Here is a 24,492-nt window from a genome sequence, read left to right on the forward strand (position 1 = left end):
CCTTTCGATGTGTTATCGACTTTTACAGCGCGCGCTCTTTAATTGCGCAGTTTGTGTGTTATGCGTATTATTTTAAATATTTCGCGTAGTTTTTCGGGTACTTCAAATTCAGCAATTATCTGCTCCATGCTGCTAAAGTCAGCCTTTTCCAGTTCGTCACAAGTGTCGTCATCACTGCACTCAGGATTTGATAGAACTAAACGCTCAGCAAATGATACAATGCCACACCAGGTGCGAAAGTCCAAGTCGCCAGCGCTCTGTACAGAATAATCCAAGTAACTCAACGTACGCTTGACGTTCTCCTCAGTGCCATGGAACTCTAAGACATCCTCCAGAGCATGTGGCAAGCTGGTCCAAGCCATTGTGCGCTCCTTGTACTCCGTCAGCGGTACTTCATCGTTGCCCAGCTCATTTTCCGGTTCCGGCTCTTCAATGCGATTTAAATATTTGAGAAACACACGCTTGTAAAGCTGCTTGCGCTGCTGTGATACAAAGACATGTTTGCTCAGATAATCCCAAGGACGCATAGCTAAACGTTTAGAAAATAAATGAAGCAGCAGCTAAAGCTAATATGGCAGCCAATACATACTCTTTAGATTGGTTAAGTCCATGGGCACGTCAAAGCGTGTGGCGGACTTGGAGAACTTGCGCGGCATCTTTGAGCTGTAGCTGGAGCTCTCCATTGTCTTATCCGTCTCTGCCTCAACAGCAGGCGTCTGCGATACTTTGGGCATGTACTTGATGGCTTCACGCAAGGCACGATTGAGCTGAGCATATCAATGTTAGAGAGAAGATTAATGTATGCTCAACTGTGCTTACATATCTGCCAAAGGTATTCTCTATGACATCCACATTCAGATCCGTTTTGAGCGCCTGGAAGGCTTCATCTGTGAGAAAACTGCCCTTAAGCAGTATGGGCTCGGCCTCGCGTTTGTCCTTGGGCAGCAGACTTATGGAGTTGGGTATGAGGCTGGGTCGTGTGCTGGCATTCAGTGAATCCGGCCCCAAGGTTGCTACCTGCGTCTCTGGATCCTCGCTCAGATGAAATGTTGTTGTAGCTGAAATGTGTTGACGTTTGAAGCAAATTTGAATAAAATTTTATTTGAAGCTCACCCTGCGGCAGCTTCAGCTTCTTGCGCTTCTTGCCACGTCGCACATCGTCGTCGCTCATTTCGTGCTCATTGATGCAAGTCTTGGGCTGCTTAGCTTCCAGCTCATCATGCTGATCGCAGCTTGGACCTAGCGTGGCAGTGCCCAGTGAGGACTTTGGTCGTTGATCGTTCGACTGTTGGCGCCTTGGCTTCTTGTCCTCATTAGCACCTGCACTCTTGGGCTTCTTGTCCTCATCAATGCCGCTTTGGGTTAGATCCGAGCTGGGCTTCCAGTAGAGCGTCTCCTGCGAGTGCGTGCGCCGCAGATCTAGTATAATCTTCTTGCGCTGTATATTCTCATGCTTGCCCCACTCCGGCGTAATGCAGCGCCTGTAAAAGGAGCCAGCACTGGTGCGCGTATGTATGCTGGTGACAGTCGGCGTAGGCGTCATGGGCCTGGAATCCGTCTCAGCATAACGACGAAATAAATCCTCCGGTATGTTGTCTGCTTCATGCGGCTGCAGTGACTCCTGCTGCGGCTTCTCCTTGGCATGTTGATGTTGATGCTGCTGCTGCTGTGCACTGCGCCCCTCAATGGCCAGCGTTGTCTTCAGCTGATGGATGACTTCCTTTACTGCCGTCGGCGCTGGATGGTTGCACAGCAACGAACAGCCCTTGGCAAACGGATTAAACAGTCCACCAAATGGACGCAGCGACAGCGGCATTGGCAGCGCCTCAAATTTCAGCGGCATTCGCATATCATCTGCATGGAAATTCTTGCGCTGCAGGCAGTCCAAGGCATTAGCTTGAGATGACAGACATTATAGCTACTATTGTGGACTCTCTTACCTTTTTCACATATTTTATGTGCCGCTTTGGCGTCGGCACCAGACCCGTGCGTGTCGTTCCGCTCATTGTTGTGACAGCCAACTGAGCCAAAAGCGCCCAAAGGCAAAGGCGTTGGCGTCCCATAAACAACAAGACTCGTTGCCATGGCTAGTGACGCACGAAATTTACTCCAAGCACACTAAAATTTCTTGTTGTTTTAGCGCTCTAGTCGAAGATAAATTGTCAATTCGAACGCAATGTGCAATTTGAAACTTTTAGCTCACTTTAACTTAGGCAATGTGGCTTTTCATATTAATTACTTTATAAAGAAAGCAAAACATATCTTCTAATATTAATTACGTTACAAAGAAAGCAAAAAATTAAATAAAGATATTTTGTTGATGAAGAATTTTTATAACGAAGGCACCAATTTATTTTACTGCAGCTTATGCACTAATGATTAAACAATTATAATTTGAAAACCACTTTATTTGAGCTTTTTATCATTGAATTATTAATTAAAGAGGATGGTTTGGAGTAAGGCTGAGAAATATTTTATTAGATTTGGTCATTCTTCGAATAAGTGCATTTTATTTTATTATTCAATACATATATGCCAGTTATCTGATTAGCTTCAATACTGTAACAACGATTGCGCTAAAGTTAGCTCAGTTTCTACCTATACATATATTGCTTGCTGCAGACGAAACGATTAACACCCATCCCACCCACATCGTGCAATCGAAAGCGGCGACGCTCTCATTAAGTCGCAGCAGCTCACAGACCCGACCGATCGAGCGCAAGCAAACGAAAGACTCGAGCAGCGAACTAGGAGCAAAAGAGCGACAGAGCACAAGCAGCGTACCTATGTGAGAGGCTCGGAATTAAAGCAGCAAGCGAGGCCACTTGCAGGTTAGTAGTGGTTGAACTGTTGGTGACTAAACAAGCAGTAAACAAGTGGCCAGAATAATAATAATAAATGTTTATGTTAATTCCAATATTGTATTTATTTACAATGAATCTATTGAGCTAGTTTGAACATGGAAAACATTTTAAGAAGCTCTAAGTTCTTTTTACTTAGTTTATTAATTTCAGCAATAGTTTAATATTTTGCGACTCTATAAAATCAAACAGATATAATATTGACTAGTAAATCTCTTTATATACAATTTATTCTGCAGACCTTGGACACATATAGTAGATATAGTGTCTGCTTTGCTTTGCTGTAAACAATTGTAATTTAATAATAAGTAAGACAACAACAATTCAACAGTAGATAAACATATGTTTTTATTTCTGATCGCTTATAACTAACAGTGTGAAGTAATTGAAGTATGTTCAGTTAACAATTATATTAAGGCGCATCTATAGACCAGTCTGGGACTCTTTAGTACAAGGAGCCGCGATGATGCAAGTGCCTTAGACGCTGATCAAGCAGCTGTTGTTCGTTGGTCAACGACACCGTTGAGGAGGAGCGATGTATGGGCGGCAGCACCTGGCTGTCTCTGCTCTGAGTGGGACTGCCACCCGAAATGGTCACAGTGGTGTCCACAGGATTCAAGCCCAGACCAGCAGTGTTGCCCACGGCGCGAGAGCGCAGCAAATGATTACGTAGCGTGGAGCGGGAGCGATTGCGCAGCGAGTTGTTGAATGAGATCTGCAGCGAGAGACGCTTCTGCGATAGCGAGGCCAAGTGATCGGGCGATAGTTCAATCACCTGAGGCGCACCTGTGGCCGCCGCCATAGCAGCAGCTGTGGCAACACTATAGCTGGGCAATGTTGCTGTCGAAGTGCTACCGCCACAGCTGCAGCTAATGGAGTTCAGCGAAATGTTCTCCGCATTGGCATCGTTGCCGGGCATTGTCTCCACCAGGCTGTAGGCAACGGCGTGTTCCTTGGCGCCGCTCTCACTGTTGACATTCTCAAAGATTTTGATAATGGGCACCACAGTGGGTGTAAGTATAATGCCTGCCTTGCGGAATTCTTCTAGTGCATCATCATAGGTGGGCAGACCTGAAACTATAGTGTAGGATGGAAGCGACTCTGCCTCATAGTCTGGCGGGCAGTGACGGCAGACTTCAATGGTGGCATCAGCATGATTGGCGCGATCTGTAAATATATTAAATATAAGCTGAATTAGTAACGATGGCAAACTTTAATATTAATAATTAAATAATGTTTAAACTAAGTTCATACTTTAATATGCTTTGTACCTTGGTTTTATTGTTTTCTTTTTAAGCAAACTTTCTTGAGTTTTTCAAATATGCAAGGCATAAAAAATGTACTTTTATGCTACCAAATAATTAAGCTTATTGCGCATTCTTCTTTTTATTTCTTTTTATAGCTTTAAAAACAATCGAAAAATCAAGTAAGTGCTTTCAAACAATTGGAATTTCCCATTTGTAAGCCACCCAAGCGCAATTTCCACCCACAATTTTTATTTGCTTTGGCTAAGGGATGTCAGTGGCTAGAGCGAGGCGCTCGGTGAGTGTTGTAGTGCGCACATTAATGAAATTTTTATGCACAATGTAGCAACGTTTTGTTACAACTAGCCTGCTACCCTCAAAAGTAGGCAACAGCAAAAAACTTTATTGCAATTGGCTTGCCCCCCACGCGCCTTGAGGTGAGTCAGCGCTGCAACAAATAGAAAAATAGAAGAAAACTGTTGATGCGTAGAACACGATTTTAAAGATTAGCCGCATGCTGGGAAACATACGAAATGGCGCCGGCTTCGCTTTCACACCCTTTGGACGCTTTCACGCTCATTTTTTATGTAAGCTTACGAAATTAAATTGATGATGCAAACGCCACAAAGAAGGGCGCACAACATGCCAGCTCATTGTCTTTAGAGCGTGTGGGGATTGGGTTGCTCGATTAAGCATATGGAGCTACATATGTCTGTCTGCATGTATACTGAGCTTAACTGTAAAGTAAACAGAAGCTGTCGGCTTAAGCCTTTGTTTGTAATTTTCAATTGACTTTTGTTAATTAAGGCCACAAGGACCTTTCGCCACGTTGGCCATATTTCGTTGAATTGCGGCATTAAGCGGCACTCAAGTGAGAGCTTTATTTGATCAACTGTCGGTCGCCGCAGGACATACGCAATTTCAATTCCCCAAGCGCTGCTTAGCCACACAATAAAATGAAGTGCAGCCGTAAAAAGAATGAAGCGCAGCGCAATATAAGCTCGCAAGTGCATAAACTATGTATAAGCCAAGAGCAAAATGGACAGACAGAGCTTCACACACACACACACACACACACACAAAGAGCAGAGCCAGTTGTCAATATGCTAAAGGTCAGCGTTGAACAACGAAGGACAAGTGGCATAACCTAAGGCAGGCGAAAGATATTTGGGCGTAGCGAGCGAGAGTAAGAAAACAAAAATAAAATAAAGTTAAACACACTTTATGTTAGGGGCTGGCTGGATGGAGCGCTAGGCTATGGATTTTGTGGGCAACGGCAAAAGAAGAAAAGCCGAAAAAAGGAAAACAAACGACGCCAGCTCAAGCAACCAAAAATGACGTGCCCAGGACGTGGCTAAAGCCCAACAGGCATAGCAGCAACAACAAGGCATACAGCTGTGTGGCACGTAAGCAGTTTATGCCCCAAACTTTACGCAGACGTTCTTGGAAGCTGTCGTCGTTGTTGCTGTTATTGTTGTTGTTGTTGTTGCTTTGGGGTTGGTAAACACGGCACCAAATTGCCGTTTAAATTTCTACTCCACTGGGGAGTTGAGCTGGGTGTCCTTGAAACATTATTACAACTGACTGATCCACCGCTCTCGCCTTCTTTTACTCTTTTTGCTCCTCCCAAAGGGTTTCTGATCCATGTCAAGTATAAAGCCAGCGCCGGCAACCCCGCAAGTTATATGCGTCTGCTTAACTAATTAAACTTGTACTTCAGGTATGTTTCATGCAAATATTTTGTAGCTAGCAAAAAGAAAGGATAACATTTGTTGGCTCAACGCATGTTGGCTTTGCCCTCTTTCTTTTGCAGCCGACAAGAAAAATGATTATGAACATGTTGCCAGGCAGACAAACATAGACGGCGCTGCAATCAAGCTAACAGTGGGCCTTTTAACCCAATTTGTGTACACAGTCGTGTTTCTATTAAGCCAAAGTCGCCTTCAGCTGCGTAGCGCATTAAAACTAACTGTTAAATTATTAGCAAAAGTAACCCATCCATCTTGGCCAGTTTAGTTTAGGTTGTGCGCCTGATGTCAGAGACACGTTCGCTCGCCGGACTCGCAGGACTCGTAGGAGTCGTGGAAATGAAGAAAAATTGCGGCTTGTCAGTTAGCAGGCACAACAACAGTAACAACAATAAAAGGGAGACAAAGGCAGACAACATGAAGACATCGCCGCAGCGCCAAAACACGCGCCAAAAGGCATTCAACAAAAAGAAAACAACAACAACTTGTGCAGCAGCAGCAAGCACAGCAGCAGCAGCAGCAGCCAGGACCAAAATGTAATAAGTGTGTCTATTTGTTCGCAAATATTTCATTTCCCGTGCCAAAAAGTCCAACAACAACAACTCACGCTTGTGCCGCCCAAGACGTTGTCCCTAACAATAGCGCACACAGGTCTCAACAAAAGCCAGAAAAATGAAAATTTAATTCAACTTTATGATTACGGCGGCGAGCTAGCGCTATTTAAGCTACTTTTATTTTACTGTATATAATATTTATATAAGTACGTGCGAGGGCAACTCGATAGGTCATTCATTGGCAAGATAAACTTTCAATTCAAACTCAATTTCCTCACAATTTAGAAAGTTGTGTTGTCATTTTCCTTTTCTTTTGCAAAAGAAAACTTTGATAAACACACAAGCAACAACATACCTTAGACGAAGATAGATTTTTTTTAATAATAAATGTATACACATGCATTAGATAAAATATTGCAAATAAATAAATAATGAATTGAAGTTATTTATAAAAAATCAAAGCCATTTGAGTAGCTACTTCAAGTCTCGAATTTATTACAAATAATTTATTTTTGCTATACGTATACGTAATACTTTGTTAAAAATAATTATTATAAAATATATAACTAATATCATAGAATATTTCATGCTGTATGCAGAGCTTAACTAAAACTTAATCATTTTACATGTCAACTTTTTTATTTATTCTAGTCTGCAAACTTCAATAATGAACACATGTTTTTAGTTGTTAAGTGCATTGCATATAATGTTAAAATAATGTTTGAGTAATTTATAAAGTGCATAGAACACATGCTGCCATGCTGGAACAGCCTTTCCCACAGAGCGTACGCTGAATGATATTAAAAACAATATAAACAACTTGCCAATGGGCTCGGCATATGTTATATTGCTGTCGGGGTCGGGGGGGTCACAAGTTGTTGTTTATGTGCGTGTGCGGTGCGGTGGCTGCGCAATGAAAAGTGGACCACAAAGTACCACTTGGTAGCAGGCCGTGGTGGCAAGTAGCAAATGCTGCCTGTTTAGTATCGACGGGGCGTTTGTGGTGGTGAGGGCGTGGCACTGCCGCAATTTTCAAATTGACTTTTGCACATGTTGCCCGCCATAACGAAATGCGGACAAACAATGGAAGGCAAAACTTTATACAATGGGCTAAAGCGACTACAGCTGTGTTTATGTAAGCGGGGAGTGTGCATAACGGTTAACCACGAATAGTGCAAAGCGAACAAGACGATGCCAAGTGTGAAAGGAAATAAAAAAAAAAAACGTCCGGCTAAAAATGCACTGGAGGCTACACTTAAAACGTGCCAATTGAGCGCGTGAGCCGCATAAGTAAAATATTCCTGGCCTGGTTGCCAAAAATGGCTGTGCCAGAGTCAAATATCTATCAAAAGGACATTAGCGGCCAAAAGCAGCCGCAGCGCGTATAAAATTGTGTTTGCTGTTTGGTTTCCTGCTGGCTTTTAAATTTATGCAATTTCTTAAATTTCAAAAATACGTTAAGCTCTGCTGTTTACTCTTTGCAATACAGTGCTGCAAAACGCTAGCTGTCAAGATCCAAGCGAAAGAGAACGCATTATGTTAATTAACATCTTCAGCTTAACATTAATAGCATCGATAACGCAAATTGTCAAGCGTTAACAGTCCACATTGAGTGGTGGTTAAATGAACACAAAACTAGTTCGCTGCATAGCCTGCTCACTCGCACCCAGGCGTAAGCATATAGCTGTGGATGATAGCTGCAAATATTGTCGTTTGATCTGGTACTATAAGTTAATCGTTCTCAGAAAAGCAGATCGATTGTAATCGATTTACAGAACAAAAGAGACAGCGAGAGAGAGCAAGAGTCGTCGTATCAGTGGTGGTTGTGCGCATAAATGTAATAATAATTCGAATAATTTAAACAGAAAAAGTGTAATTAATCAAAGCAAAGTGAAAACTATTAACTAGCCGTAATTGTGACATGCTAAAAATGACAAATGTGCCGATGCCGACGCTTAAACTGAGCAGTAACAACAACGCAAAGGCAACAACAAAAAAGACGCAGCAGCATAATGGAGTAGCGGCCGCGTCTGTCGCAGCTGCGTCGTCGCTGCGCTGCGCAGCAGACGACACAGACGAATCGGATGAGGATTCTGAGTCTGAGCTGGATATAGACGAGGATATTCTGCTTGATGATGATGCGGATGATGTAGTGCTGCAAATTGATAGTGAGGATGAGGCAGAGCTGGAGGCGCAGCGTATACGCTTAGACGATGCAAAGGCAGCGGCAGCAGCAAAGTCGCAGGTCAGTAACGGTAAAGCGACAACAACAAAAACAACAACAGCAGCGACATCAACTGTAATGACAACAACTACAAAAACGCAGTCGCAGTCAAAGCCAGCGTCGCGTAAGCCGCGTGGCCGACCGCCAGGCAGCAGCAATAAAAGCAACAATAAAAACAATACGAAAAACACAAACACAAATAAGCGCAAAAATTCAAACAGCTCCTGCGCCAGCGCAAGCGTCGCTGCCGCTGTCGCCGAAGAAGCTGTTGTGCATGTGTCCACCCCCTCGCCACCACCACTACCATCGCCACCGCCACCACCACCATCAACTTTGCCCATTGTGACTGCGCAAATACACGCGGATGAGAAGGCGCATCGTTTTATTTACAGTTGCGTTAGCTGTTCGCTGTTGTACGGGGATGTGGCATCGCTGACTCAACACTGGCTAAAGGCGCATCAGCCGGCGGAGGGTGAGGGTGAGAGGGAAAGCAAGCGCATTAAAAGCAAAGCAGTTGCCAGCGAGGAAGTTAAGCTCGAGGCACCGCTGGAGCTAAACGACGGCATTAAACTCAGCGATTTGAAATGCTGTGCACAGCTGCTGCTGCTTCAAGTGGGCGGTGCTAAGGATGCTGCTGCTGCAGTAGATGGTGAATCCTCCTGCATGCAGCTGACATGCAACGAGTGTAAGGCAAGCTTTGAGCAGAGCAAGCAATTGCAGCAGCATTTAAGCGAACAACATGAGATCTTTAAGCTGCTGGTGCCCAAAGAGGAGCCAAGCGAACCCATGGTTAGCATTCCATGCGATCTGGCGCGGAGCAAGCCCAGCTGCCTGGCAGTGCCGTCGCCAGAGCTGCCAGAGACACCGCCGCCGGAGAAAGAGGCGACTGACAAAGATGATCTCGCTATGATAAGCGCCATGGTGGCAGAGATAGCAGCCGAGCGCAGTAACAAGGTCACAAAGATGATTATCAAGCTGCCAGTGGGCAAGGGGCGCGGACGCAAGCGCAAAAAGGACAAGCAACAGGCAAAGGAGCCGGCAGAGCAGCCAGCTGAGGCGCAACAAGCAGAGCAGCCAGCACAGCAGCCAGAAGCAGAGCAAACAACAAATGAGGTAAGCCAAAGTAATTAAATTAATTACAGGTAATTACTTTAATTGTTTTATTTTTTAGGAGCCAGCCAATGCGCGCAATGGCAAACGCAAGCGAGCGCACAAGACACAAAAGTCCGTCGAAAAGGAAATGGAAAATGATGTGGAGCAACGTTCGCCGCAAGTGCAGCCACTGCCCGAGCCGGAGCCAGAGCCGGAGATTAAAGAGGAGCCGGAACCGCGACGTGCGCGCAAGTCACGCACCTGTGTGGACTACGTGGTCGATGTCAAGGATGAAGAAGATGAGGACGTCGACATAGAAGACGCACAATCAGATGCCGAAAGCATTTCGCCACTCAACAGCTCCACAGATGACAGTCTCGTGTTGAAGTCGATTAAGCGTGAATCCTCAGAGGAATCTCAGCGCAATGGCGGCACCATACACACCTGTAACTTTTGCAGCAAAACCTTTCAGCGCTTCTCTCGCCTGCAGGATCATCTGCGACTGCATACGGGCGAGAAGCCGCATGTATGTGGCCAATGTGGACGCGCGTTTCGCTTGAAGATGCGTCTAACCGAGCATCAGCTGCGCCATCGTACCGAGAAGGCGTTCAAGTGCGAGATTTGCGCACTGCCACTTGCCACCAAACAGGACATGGCGCTGCATATGCGTCACCATAAGAACGATCGACGCTATAAGTGCGAGCGCTGCGGCAAAGGATTCGTTCGCAGCTCCGATTTGGCCATACACGTGCGTGTCCACACCGGCGAGAAGCCCTACAGCTGCGACATTTGCTCCAAGGCGTTCCGCGCACGCCAAAATCTGGTTGTGCATCGTCGTACGCATCTCGGCGAGAAGCCCATCGAGTGCACGTTGTGCGACAAGCGCTTTGCGCGTAAAATCGACATGCGCGTGCACATGCGCAGACACACAGGTGAGTGGGCAACAAAAGCTGCCAGCTAACATTTATCTAATGCACATTTGATTGCTGTAGGCGAGAAACCGTTCAACTGCAGCGCCTGTCAACGTGGCTACTCCTCGCGTGTTAATCTGCAGCGGCATCAGCAGCGTGAGCATGCTGGCGAAACGCTTAAAGCTGACGAGGAAGGAGCCGGAGCAGTCCACGACAGAGGAGAGCAAATCAAAGCCAGCTGCGCGTCGTCCACGGCGAGAGAAGCTGAAGGAAAAGATTGCCGCGCAGGAGAAACTGCTGAACGATTTAAAGCGCAGTCTCAGCACGCTGACAGACATTGCCGAGGAGCTGCCAGCTGCGTCAGACGCCGAGTCCAAGCTAGGCGTCAGTGAATTAGCTGCTGATGCGGGAGCAGGCGCACCTGCGCAGGTTTCTGTAACTGTCTCCATGCAGGTGGAGCCGGCCAAGGCGGACGACGAGGAGGAGGAGGAGGAGATTACGCCAGAGAAGGAGAATGCGTTGTCGAGCGTCGCGCCCGCAGACACGGCCACAAGCAATGGCAAAGCAAAGGCTAATCGCAAGATTACGAGCTACTTTACGGTTGTTGGTCAACAGGCGGAAATCTAAAGACTTATCTGAAACTCCAATCAACACTTCTTACTCATTAGCTTAAGTTGCCACTGTACTTGAAACTCTGTAGCTTAGTGTAGGGTACACCTCGCAGACTTGGAGACGTTTTCAAATTTCCTACATAAGCTTTTCAATTTTGCAGGGATTAAGTATTCTTTATATGCATATATACTTAGTAACGAAACATACAATGAAGTCAACATTTTTTTTGAAGAGTACATATATATTTTGAGAAATGCATTTACTTAGCATTAAACATAACGAAGAAGAGGAAGAAGAAAAGACTATGTTTTAAAAGCATTATATAAAATATGAATCATAAAAAGAGAAAATAATCAAGCAAGAGACTGTTGTAAAGAGTTTACATAGACACAACTTTTTTGAAAGACAAGTCAACTATTTAATGAAAGAATTGTGAATAGCATATAAGCCACACAAATGAGAAATGTAAAGCAAACTTAAACCGAGCAGCTTTAGCTTAATATTTCCACTTTGGCTGCAGCAATTGCGTTTGAAACTTTTATTAGTGCATATTCGGCACATGAATTTCAATTTTCAATTTAAGCAATGTTCTCATTTAAATTCCAAATTATATCTAGTTACGCTATTGTAATTTTTAAGAACTTTTTACAAGACAGCGCTAAGCTATATACATATATATTGTATTTATTTAGTAGTAATAGTGTGTAAGCATTTATTTTCACTCATCATTTATATATTAAACACATATTTTTATTAACTTGAATCTTAAGCAAAGCGAAAAGACAACGCACAAAAAGTCAAACAGAGCAAACAAAGCCAGAACAAAAGTATCAATTTTGTAATTTAAGACAAATACACGCATACATATAAATCTCTAAATGAGCAAACACACACACACCATTTATATATTTATACATATATTTGTATTAATAAGCATATGTAATTGCATACATCAATTGCATGCATGCAAGAGTCCAATGAAAATACATACATATACATATACAAATACATTTAATATAATACTTGTACGTATGCCAATGCGGCATGTGGCAAGCACATCGCAATTGTTGCTCGACTATCAACCCTTGGTTACCTGGGGTGTCTCTTGTCCGTGCCAACTGTAGCTGTAGCTGTAGCTGTGGCCAGGCGAACGAGCATTTCATGGCCTTTAGTTTTATGAGCGAGCAGCAGCAGCTGCCGCTCTCTTGTTCTAGCGCGGGGATCTACGGGGGTTGTCACATTATGCTGAGAGCAAATATTACAGTTCAAAACTCAGGCTAGTTTGTCATTGCGATTGTAATATATGGGGTGGCTTTGCACTATATAGCAAAGGGTAGTGTTTTCAGACAGATTACTTATGCTTGAATATTAGATCAATGAACCGAGTGGCCTTGAAATGCGCGCATAAATTTTTATAAATTATTGTAACATATTTAAGAGACTCACTCATAACTTTAAGCTTTAGCTCTTTTTATTTTGCATATGCTTCGAGCTTAATTTATGATGCTTGCCATATTTTTGACACTTGCTCTTATCATCAGCAAGCCATCGCAATGACTATTTATTTATATGTATGTGTACATTTTTTTTCTGCCTGCATTATTCATATATAATTTTTGACACTCTGACGGAACAGCATGTCGTTTGTAAACAAAAGCGCACACCAAACAAAAGCTTGAGTTTCTCTTGTTGCCGTTGTTATTGGGTTTTTAATAAAATCAGCAAAAACCCAATAAAACAACAAAGCTAAGCAAAAATAGCCAGCAAAATAGAGCTGCAGCCAAACAAAACATAATGCAAAATAACAACAACAACAAGAACAGCAAAAAATACAAATAGAGAAAGAGTAGCAGATAAAAGTTTGCGTTTTGCATGCGCATTCAATGCAATATTACGCATACGACGTGTTGTATTTTAAATGTGTGTGTGTCAGTTTGTGTGTGTGTGTGTGTGTAAAGTACAGCAGTCCAAAAATATAGTCAACGTGACAGCAAACATGCAGACAATAGTAACACACATACATGCAAACAGCTGGCGATTTTTGTTGTGCACAAAATATGCAAATTAAGTGCGGCGACTTTTTGTTGTTGCTGCTGCTGATGTAGAAAGCGTAACTAAAACAGCAAAAAAAAAAAGATTATATAAAAAATATGTGTATAATGCAAAAAAAAGCGATAAACGTATACACATTATTTGGCTGACGGCCGTAGAAAGCCAGCAAAGCAAGCTGAAAAAATCAAGTATACGCCCCGTCGTACAGTCAACAAAGGCAGCAACGTGCATATGTGTGTGTGTGTCTCCATTCGTGTGCGCTTGTACGTGTGGCGCTGTTTGTTTGTGTTTGTGTCTGTACGCTGATCGCTGCTCAAAGCCGCAGAGCCGCAACCACAGCCCGTCGCTCAGTTCTTTTTTTCTTGCTTCTTTTTCATTCGTATATTTTGGCTGTGCCAGCATTTTCACACTTTTTTGTGCTGCTGCCATTGTTGAATTTTCGTTTCAGTCTCAGACTTTAGACTTTGGTCTTCTTTTGATTTTTGCTTTTTGTTTTCGCTTTCGCAGCTGTGGTTAATTTTAAAACTACCCATAAAAGCCGCACACAGCGCTAGCGCTAACAGCGACGGCAACGGCGACGCCAACGTCAGCAGCGACGCTTTGGTCGCCCTTTTGCTGTTGTTGCTTTTGTCGCCCAAACAATTTACTCTGGCAGCGCGCTCTGCTGAACGTTCTGCTTGCTGCATTCTTTGCGGTCATTAACATGCTGTGTGGAACGTGTTTGCTTAATGTTGTTAAAGTTGCTCTTTGCGTTGCCGTTTTTGTTGTTTTCTTTTTTATTGTTGTCTGGTAGCGTCTGCCGGTTCTCTGTTTCTAGTTGTTGTTGTTGCTATTGCTTCGATTGAGTAGTCGTTGATCAGCGACGTTAGCCAACACTGTTTTAGAGAGCAAGAGAGCGCGCGTTCGTTTGAATCGATATTTGAATTTCAAGCGCTGCGTTTGCGCAGTGTTCATGCAATAAATGATCAACAAATCAAAGGCAAGCGAATAACAAGTTTAGTTTTAGCTACTACTTCATTAGGATAGCATAAATTAATTAATTGTAAATTCATACAGAATACACTGTCCCCAATGGGGTTACTATAATTCTGATCTTTGCATTCCACGCCAATTAACAATTATTACACATAATTTAAAACCGCTGTTGACAGCACATCAGTGCAGTCAATAAGCATTGAAATTATTTGTTCATAAATCACGCAGTGCTTAATAAATAAAAATCGCAGTTCATTTCCGTTTATAGCGAGCAAATACAGTGCAAGCCAACAATGCAATAAAAAGTAATATTGAAAAAAAACCCTCACACATGAATAAATCATAGGCAAAAAATAAATAAATACATGCATGTGTATCTGTTGAACAAACAAAAATACATAAATTGTTAAAAAATCAACTCAAAGTCAAATGAGCAGCAGCAGCAGCAACAACAACTGCAAAAGTCAATAAACATTGTAATGCTATGTAGAAAAAAGCGCTTGAACTAACCGCTGCATATGCATAATTTATAAAGCTATTTAAACGCGCATTTAACTAATTAAAAATATAGCGCACTTCAATTATAAATTGCTGCAAACTTGCTGCACACCCTTTGGGCAATTATTATGATGTGCGGCCAGCGAACAAATTTGCAATTAAAATTGAGAAAGCGCAATGCAACAAATTACTGTACTGCAAATTCATACAACATACAGATAAGTGTTGAGCGTTTCGTATGCGCAATGCTAATCAAAGCGTTCATTACGTATACGACAGCGTGACATATTTGACTATGTGTGTGTGTGTGAGTGAGTGTGAGTGTGAGCGTGTGCGTCATGCGAGCAGCTAATTTTGGATATTTGTTGTTTATGGGTATTGTCGATTTTTTGGCTTTTAGCAGGCAAATACTAATTGACATTTGGCTATGAATGCCACAAGCCGTTCAGCGGGGGAGGATATCCGAATGTATAAGCGTATTATGGGCGGGGGGAGTTAGTGTATAAAAGTAACTGCAGTTTCAATTAAGCAATTAGCGCCATTGAAACAAATCCAACACGTTTTGTGGCTTATAAAACTGTTGTCTGATGTCGACATTGGCTAGCCGCAAGCCACGCCCATTGCCGCCCACCATTTGCTACACATATATTACACAAATTAGTATGTATTGGCCCCAAGGGTATTGCGTTTTAGTTACTGTTGCTAATTTAGCATTTACTAAGCGATTTTATTTGCTTTGCATTTATTTAGCGTATTTATGCGAATTTTACGCTTGAGCCATTTAAACCAAATATAACAAATAATATTTTGCTATTTTTATAAACGCAAACATACAAAGCATCTATTTAAGCAGCTTAAATTTGTTGTTGTAAGCACGTCAAGCATGCATTATGTACATACATTTTATGTATGTGAAAGCAGCTTAGTGCAGCTGCGTTTAGTGTAGATGTTGGTAGGTGGTGGGTGGGGCGATGTATGCAGTGAAAGTGGCATTCGACTAAATCTGTAGCTGCATTTATGATTTTAATTTGCGCTTTAATAAACTTGACAGCTTTGTGTGCAAAATGTTAATTATCGCAAATTTAATCAGTGACTAATTTAATTGACAGCTTGACTTTTTGTTTGTTATTTGGCACGCTACGCGACGCAGGTTATAAACGAGGCCAATGCCTAACAGTCAACGGAAAGTTTGTTGTTTAAAGAAATTTGTTTGTTCTTTCAAAAGATTTAAATTACTCTTTTATTTGAAACGCAGTACATGTACAAAGCCAGGCATACATCAATATCTAAATATATTTATGAAGAGCTGCACTTCCTCTTAAATTATGTACAAAATAGTAAGCAATCAATTCATTGATTGATCATTGATCATTCTAGAAGCTCAGCAAACTAATCATATAACTGCAACGAATTTACATTTAACATTTACATAACTTTTGTTTTGTACATCTAAAATAAAAGAACGATTTGTACATTTGTCCAAATGATGTATTGTACATATACAAAGGTTTTTTTTGGTCTATCTGCATGAATTTTTACTTGATTCTTTTGTACATCAACAACCATCGGTGTTAGTTTGAATCAGCAACCATGGATTGTTGTTTGTACCTCAAACAACCTCGTTTGCTACTTTGTTACATCAAACAAACAAAGGTTGCTTGATTCACTCAGCACCATTGATTGCCTTCGTTGTACATCACAACCATACGGTTGCTCTTCCGTACACCTCCTTCCGCGCTGTGATCAGAAGTTATGCACTTATATCAGTGGTTGCTGCGTGGCTGTCCAATTAATCAATGGTCTTGCTGCCGTCTCACAATCAATGGTGTTTGCCGCGCATGCCAATATATCAATTTGGTTTTTGCGCGCATCCAATCAATCAATGGTTTTGCCGCGCATCCAATAATGGCAATGGATGTGGCGTGCATTTCCAACTCATGGTTGCTTGCCGTGCAGACAATAATCAATGGTTTTGCCGCGCATTTCAATAATCAATGTTGTTCTTTTTTTTTTACTGCGATTCCAATAATCATGGGTTTTGCGCGCATTCCAATTATCAAAGGTTTTGCCGCGCATTCCAATAATCAATGGTTTTGCCGCGCATTCAATAATCAATGGTTTTGCCGCGCATTCCAAAATTCAATGGTTTTGCCGCGCATTCAATAATCAATAGTTTTTGCCGCGCTATTCCATAATTCATGGTTGCTGCCGTGCAGTACCAATAATCAATGTTGTTGCCGTGCAGACCATAATCAATGGCTTTTGCGCGCTTCATAATCAATAGTTTTTGCGGGCTATTTCCAATAATCAATGGTTGTTGCCGCGATTCAATAATCATGTTTTCCGCGCATTCCCATAATCAATAGTTTTGCCGCGAATTCAATAATCAAATTGTTGCTGCGTGGCAGACCAATATCAATTTGTTGCCGCGACATTCCAATATCAATGGTTTTGCGCGCAATTTCCAATATCAATAGTTTTGCCGCGCATTCAATAATCAATGGGTTGCTGCCGTGCATTCCAAAAATCAATGGTTTTGCCGCAGACCAATAATCAATGGTTTTTGCGCGCATTCCAATAATCAATGGTTTTGCCGCGCATTCCACTTTCCAATAATCAATCGGTTTGCCGCGCTTTCCAATAATCAATGGGTTTGCCGCGCATTCCATAACAATGGTTTTTGCGCGCATTCCAATAATCAATGGTTTTGCCGCGCATTCCATAATCGAATGGTTACTGGCGTGCTTCAATACTCATTGGTTGCTGCTCCGTGCAGACCAATAATCAATGGTTTTGCCTCGCATTAATCATGGTTTTTGCCGCGCATTCAAATATCAATGTTTTGCGGCATCCAATATCAATGTTTTCCCGGCATCCAATAATCAATTTGTTTTTGCGCGCATTCAATAATCAATGGTTTGCGCGCTTCAATAATCGAATGGTTTTCCCGCGTCATTCCAATAATCAATGGTTTTAGCCGCGCTCATAATCAATGGTTTTGCCGCGCATTCCATAATCAATGGTTTGCCGCGCATTCCATAATCAATGGTTGCTGGCGTGATTCCAATACTCATTGGTTGCTGCCGTGCAACCAATCATCAATGGTTTTGCCGCGCATCAAATAATCAATGGTTTTTGCGCGCATTCCAATAATCGATGGTTTTCCGCGCATTACAATAAATGGTTTTGTCGCGCATTTCAATAATCAATTTGGTTTTTGCCGCGCATTCATTAATCAATGGTTTTGCGCGCTTTTCAATAATCAATGGTTTTTGCCGCGCTTTCCAATAATCAATGTTGCCGCACATTTCAAATATCAATGGTTTTGCCGCGTCTTTCATACTCATTGGTTTGCTGCCGTTCGACCAATAATCGATGGTTTTGCCCCGCATTCCAATAATTCAATGTTGTTGCCGCGCATTCCAATACTCAATGGTTTTTCCCGCGGCATTCCAATATCAATGGTTTTGCCAGGCATTCAATAATTCAAATGGTTTTGCCGGCATTCCAATAAATCATTGGTGTTGCGGCATTCAATAATCAATGGTTTTTCCCGCGCATTCCAATAATCAATGGTTTTTGCCGCGCATACCAATAATCAATGGTTTTTGCCGCGCATTCCAATAATCAATGGTTGCTGGCGTGCATCCCTATAATCAATAATTTAGCCGCGTCTTCCCAATAATCAATGGTTTTCCGCGCATTCCAATATCAATTGTTTTGCCGCGCATTCCATTACAATGTTTCTCCCGCGCATTCCAATAATCAATGAGTTTTTGCGCGCATTCAATAATCATGGTTTTTCCCGCGCATTCCCAATAATCAATGTTTTGCGGCGCATTCCAATAATCAATGGTTTCCGCGCCATTCCAATAATTCAATGGTTTTACCGCGCTTCAATTATCAAGTGGTTTTGCCGGCATTCCAATAATCATGGTTGTTGCGCGCATTCCAATATCCAATTGGTTGTTTGTCTCGCTTACAATAATCAATGTTGCTTGCCCTTGCGACAATAATCAATGGTTTTGCCGCGCATTTCCATAATCAATGGTTGCTTGCCGTGCAGCCAATATCATGGTTTTGCCGCGATTCCAATAATCAATTGGTTTTGCCGCGCATTCCAATAATCAATGGTTTTGCCGCGCATTCCAATATCCAAGGTTTTTCCGCGCATTTCAATAATCAATAGTTTTGCCGCGCATTCCAAATATCAATTGGTTGCGCGCATTCCAATAATCCATGGTTGCTGCCGTGCAGACCCATAATCAATGGTTTTTGCCGCGCATTCCATAATCAATGGTTTTTTGCCGCGCATCAATAATCAATGGTTTTGCGCGTCAATAATCAATGGTTTTTCCCGCGCATTCCAATAATCAATGGTTTTGCGCGCTTCCAATAATCAATGTTTTGCCGCGCATTCCAATATCAATTGGTTTGTGCCGCGCTTCAATAATTCAATGGTTTGCTGCCGCTGCAGACCAATAAATCAATGTGTTTTGCGCGCATTCATAATCCAATGGTTTTGCGCGCATTCAATATTCAATAGTTTTGCCGCGGCATTTCCAATAATCAATGGTTTTTGCCGCGCATTCCATAATCAATGGTTGTGCCGTGCAGAACAATAATCAATGGTTTTGCCGCGCATTCCATTATCAATGGTTTTGCCGCGCATTCCAATATCATGGTTTTGCGCGCATTCATAATCAATGGTTGTGCCGTGGCAGACCAAGTAATCAATGGTTTTGCGCGCATTCCAATATCCTGGTTTTTGCCGCGCATTCCAATAATCAATGGTTTTTGCCGCGCATTCAAATATTCATTGGTTTTGCCGCGCATTCCAATAATCAATGGTTGCTGCTTGCAGTCCAATAATCAATGGTTGCTTCCGTGCAGTCCAATAATCATGGGTTGCTGCCGTGCAGTCCATAATCAATGTTGCTTCGTGCAGTCAATAATCAATGGTTGCGCCCGTGCAGTCCAATACTCAATGGTTGCTTGCCGTGCATTCCAATAATCAATGGATGCTTGGCCGTTGCTGTCAAAACACTGATTGTGCACGTTGCATTCCAATAATCATGGTTTGCTGCCGGTGAGTCCAATACTCAATGGTTGCTGCCGTGCATTCCTCAATAATCAAAGGTTGCTGCCGTTTGCTGTCCAATAACACTATTCTGGCCGTTGCATTCAAATAACAATGGTCTGCTTGCCGTGCAGTCCAATAATCAAAGCAAACCATTGTTTCTAGTTTGCCACATCAGCACCTTGTTTTGCTTGTTTGATATCAGCACCATGGCTGCTAGTTTGTACACAGCAACCCAAGGTTGTTGTTTTGTACATCAACACCAAAGTTGCTTGTTTTGTACATCAGCACCAATTGGTAGCTTGTTCTCTGGTCTCTCTTTGTATCAATTAACCCTTAAAGTATGCAGCACTTTTCTGCGCAGCAACCAAAGGTTGCTTGTTTTGTACATCAACAACCAAAGGTTGTACGTTATGTACATTAGCAACTAAAGCTTGTTTCCGTTGAACATCATAACCAAAAGTTGTTTCTTTTGTACATCATGAACCAAAGAAAGCTTATTTTGCACATCAGCAACTAAAAGTTGTTTGTTTTGTACATGAGCAAGCAAAGGTTGTGTTGCACGTTAACAACAAACATTGATTTGTACATTAAGATAAAGGTGGATTTCTTATAAGCATTTTAAATATTATCTGATCAATTAACAATTTCTGTTGACAAAGTTATGAGCGACAAATCAAATCTTGTGTTTGCGTTACTTTCAAACTTTGGCAAGCTGTAACTCAGCGAAATGAAAATATATGTACATTCGTTAGTTATGAACAGGATTGTAAACAATTGTAAAGAGTTTGGCGAAATATTAAGCATTCAAAAGCTGTAAAAGCTGCGCCCATGATGCAGTATTTAAGCTCGTTACGCTTAACACAATAAGAACGACAGCAAATCAGTTGAAATAACAAACGACGCGGCGCCCACAACAATGACAACCACTGCAACAACAATAAGAGTGGCAGCCAGCTGCAGCAGCAGCAGAGGCAACCACCACCACCGAAGATAAACAACTCATTAAGGAAATTAAATAGCCATGAATGAAAAAATGTCACTCATACGCAGCAAGACAATGTGAACCACGTTGCGTATGAGTGACGTTGTTGTGTTTGATAAATAAATATGCATGTTTAACATTGCGTATGTAATTTAACAACTGTTTGCCGTAAGAGTTCGAAAAAATTTAAAAATAAGCTTGCTGTATGTTAAAATGTTTAACAAATATTTAAACAACAACAGAGACGTGCCTAGACAACAATGGACAACTATTTACCGCTGTTGCCAAGGCGCAAAGTCTTTTGCGTGTTTTCTATTTTGCTGTGTGTGTGTTATGCTGTGATGAACGTGAGCTGAGGCGTGTTGCAAGTTGGTAGATTGGTCTGCTTGGATTGACAGCAGGCAACTATGCAGACGTTTGATTGATGAATTGATGAAGCGTTGGCTGCTGTGCAAAAAGTTGACTAAACTAGAACTTTTCTTGTTGCGTTTAAAGACTTAAAGTTTGCTGGTTTAGTTTTATCATTTAATTGTTTATTGTGCGCTCAACTTGCAGCTATTGACCCTCTTATCGAGTGCTGCCTGCATTTGATGCCCTTTCTTGTCAGCCTGTCACACATTCAGCTTACACTGTCAAGCTGCAATCGGCCCAAAACAATCGTAGAGAGCTAATCAAAGTGCAAATGGGCATAAGCAAACAATTGAAGTGCGAGTGCTTCGAAAAGAGTACAGCATGTATTGCTTGCTGGTATTCGTATTCCTATTCGCATTGCATTGTGCAAAGCAATTTTAATTAATTAACACAAATTTGCAGTGTAATCGAGCCAAGGGCAGAGCAGCTGAGCTGAGCACTTGAGTCTGCCTCTGCTTCTGCTTTTGCTTCTGCGTCTTGTGTGTCTTGTGTGCTATTGTAGAACATACAAATGGGGCACTTGACTGCAACTTTAATTAACTGGAAACGTTATGTTTGTTTTGAAGCAAACGTTTGGTAAACAAAAGGCTGCAAATGCCCCTAAGGCGGGCATGAGTTGAATATGGAGCAAAGATAAGAGCCAAGCAGACAATGCATTTGCATTTGTATGTGTGTGTATGCGTGTTTAATCATTGCAGTTTGAAATTTATTAGCTAATTGCCTTATAATTTATAATTAAAAGATAGTCGAAACAATTATGCTGCCCACAATTATTTGGCAATTGACAAAACAAATAAGCAGCTGTCAGACAGATAGACTGAGCGAGTTTAGCTGTGAATTGCTTTTGTTTATGCTTTAAAGCTATGCCAAGTCACAAGACTCGAGACTCGGCAAATAAATAACGCTAAAGTTTCAATTTATTTGCCTAAGCCATACAGTTGAGTCTGCTCTTTGGTGATTCATCAACATCCACATCCAAAGCCACAGCCACATCCACATCCACATCATCAACATCATTATCATTATTATTATTATTGAGTTAAGGTATTTTGTTGACTGTCGCAGACTTTACTTTGGTATTTTATTTACATACATCTTGTACGTCTATGCTGCTGCTTATCTGTTCAATGCCCTGCACAATTTTTCTATCGTGCTGTGCATTTCAACTGGGCTTAGAGCTATGGAAAGCGTAAAGCTGTTGACTTGGCTGATGTAATTACATAGCGTCAATTAGTAACTTTGTTTATTAATGACTAATTGATGCTCAAATTGATTCTGTCAATATTCATTTTCGTTGAATTTTATAAAATATACAATAAAAGTAGCTAAAGCTGGTTTAAATTGTTAAATCGATAACAATTATCTAATAATAGTTATATATATAATGCGTTCATATACATAAATAAATAATTGATGCTTGTTTAAATTTATAAATGCAAATAGTCTATAGATAGACAGGTATAGCTGCTATATTTTTGCTTTATATTTAAAAAAAACAAGCAAAGCTCTTCTTTATATAATCTAATCTTATAAGCAGTTATATATCGAATTCACTTGTTGTAGATAACTTTAAGTTGGCTGCTTTAGCAAACAGCAGCCACAGTTTGGGCACAGTTTGCTTAAGCATACATTGCGTATGCGCAACCAACTGCTTACATGTTAAGCATACGCTAGGTAACACTTACATGAGTTTTTCCACTGCTGAAACTTGTGATACAAGAAGCAGGCGCATATAAAGAATATGATAAATACAATCAGCAGCGTGAGTATTACTCCAATCCATATATCGCTAACCACATGCGTGTAATCCTCATCCACGCCGGTGTAGATATGTGAGCCGTGGGCAATGTGCGGCGGTGTTGCATGCGCTGCCGGCAGCACATCGTTGAACAGCAGATCGTCAGCTACATCGGCTACATCGTTGGCAGTGGCGCTGCCGCTTAAATTGATCTCCACCTCCTGGCGATCAATGGTGAAGTTGCCCAGCGCCGAGTCCAGCCCCAGCGCCAGCTGCTCCAATTTGTTTATCAATATGGAATAATTGCCTGGCAGATCAAAGCCATCCAGCTGTAACTTCTCTGCACTGCTTGTGGCATTGGCCACTGTTGCATTTGCATTGAAGCTGGGCTCTGTGCTGTCAGCGGGCTGCGCGCTGTTCTCAAGACTGTTGTCGTCAAGGCCGGCAAGCAAATTGCCCGTCAAATTGAGCGCCTTGAGTAACTCGCCCATATTTAGTTCACTGTTGTGTTGTTTTTGTTGTTATTATGCGGTTTTGTTGCTTAGTTGAAAGTGTTGCACACGCGTTGAGAGTGGCTCAGCTTCATTTCGCGACTGAGAACCGCCGACGAGTGTAAAGTTGCAAACAGTCTGTGGCGCTTTTTGTCGACGCCAACAACGCTGCGTAGTATATTTTTATTTTTTTTATTTTTTTCTGTCGTTTGGTTGTATTTTTATATGCCGGCACAATTGAGATTTTTCACTTTTCAACTAATTGTATTAACGCGTTTGTGTTAATTCGCCATACGCATCTGAGCTTGCTGGGGCTATGGCTATGCTTGTGTATCTTGTGGATACATTTTAGCTTTAGCTCACATCAGTGCGGTTGCTCTCATTGCTTATTTGTTAAACAAATATTGATAGTGGCTATTAAACTCCTTGCTGGATTTATCTTCGCAATAAACGTTTGTAAATAAAGTATTGGACGCGCTCAGCTAACGTATCTGTATCTCAGCCACAATATCTACAATCTCTATATACTTAGGTATATATATATATATATATATGAGGTGTGTATTCGTTATATGGTTTTATTGATTTGCAAAGTTGATTTTCTCAATGCTATAAAGAACAAAAACGAAGCAGAAAAGTCTTGTCAGCTTGTCGTGCTTGTGCTCTGCTCTGTTTCATTTACTGCTTCCTACTTGTTGCCATAAAAGCATCTTTTGTTTAATCTAACTATTGCCAGCTACATGCTACAACTCAACAACTCATACACACACACACACAGAGACAAGTGGGCACGTGTGCAAGAGTCAAGGTGGAGCTTTGCATATGCGAAAATTTGCAGGGAAGCAGCGTGCCCGATATTCTGTATATAGCTAAAAAGAAGAGCAAGACTCGACAAGTGAATTTAACAACTCACAAATGTACACAAAACTCATAACATTGCTAAATATACATTTATTTAGATTACGAGCACGCAGCTTATAAACTTTTGTTCGATATGGAATTTAAAGATAATTCAT

General features: G+C 41.8%; 3 protein-coding genes across 3 annotated transcripts; 1 reads left to right on the forward strand and 2 right to left on the reverse strand.

Moving 5' to 3' along the window:
- Positions 1-22: 22 nt before the first annotated feature.
- LOC108598638 (CG13449) lies at positions 23-2,006 on the reverse strand. Its single transcript, XM_017985343.2, has 5 exons — positions 1,941-2,006; positions 1,114-1,873; positions 820-1,058; positions 590-767; positions 23-529 (listed from the first exon to the last, which is right to left on the reverse strand). The coding sequence occupies exons 1-5, from the start codon at positions 2,004-2,006 to the stop codon at positions 39-41; spliced, it is 1,734 nt and encodes a 577-aa protein (XP_017840832.2). The 3' UTR covers positions 23-38.
- A 1,178-nt stretch (positions 2,007-3,184) lies between these two features.
- LOC108599655 (comm3) lies at positions 3,185-23,999 on the reverse strand. Its single transcript, XM_017986630.2, has 2 exons — positions 22,933-23,999; positions 3,185-4,028 (listed from the first exon to the last, which is right to left on the reverse strand). Exons 1-2 carry the CDS (start codon positions 23,474-23,476, stop codon positions 3,307-3,309), a joined length of 1,266 nt encoding a protein of 421 aa, XP_017842119.2. The 5' UTR covers positions 23,477-23,999; the 3' UTR covers positions 3,185-3,306.
- On the forward strand, positions 8,261-11,730 carry LOC108599653 (GDNF-inducible zinc finger protein 1). Its single transcript, XM_017986628.2, is given in 4 exon segments — positions 8,261-9,744; positions 9,803-10,655; positions 10,716-10,809; positions 10,811-11,730. Coding segments are annotated over 4 exon segments (2,814 nt in total). The 5' UTR covers positions 8,261-8,328; the 3' UTR covers positions 11,262-11,730.
- Positions 24,000-24,492: the final 493 nt, after the last annotated feature.

Source organism: Drosophila busckii, chromosome 3L, assembly GCF_011750605.1.
Source record: "Drosophila busckii strain San Diego stock center, stock number 13000-0081.31 chromosome 3L, ASM1175060v1, whole genome shotgun sequence".
Lineage (NCBI taxonomy): Eukaryota > Metazoa > Arthropoda > Insecta > Diptera > Drosophilidae > Drosophila > Drosophila busckii.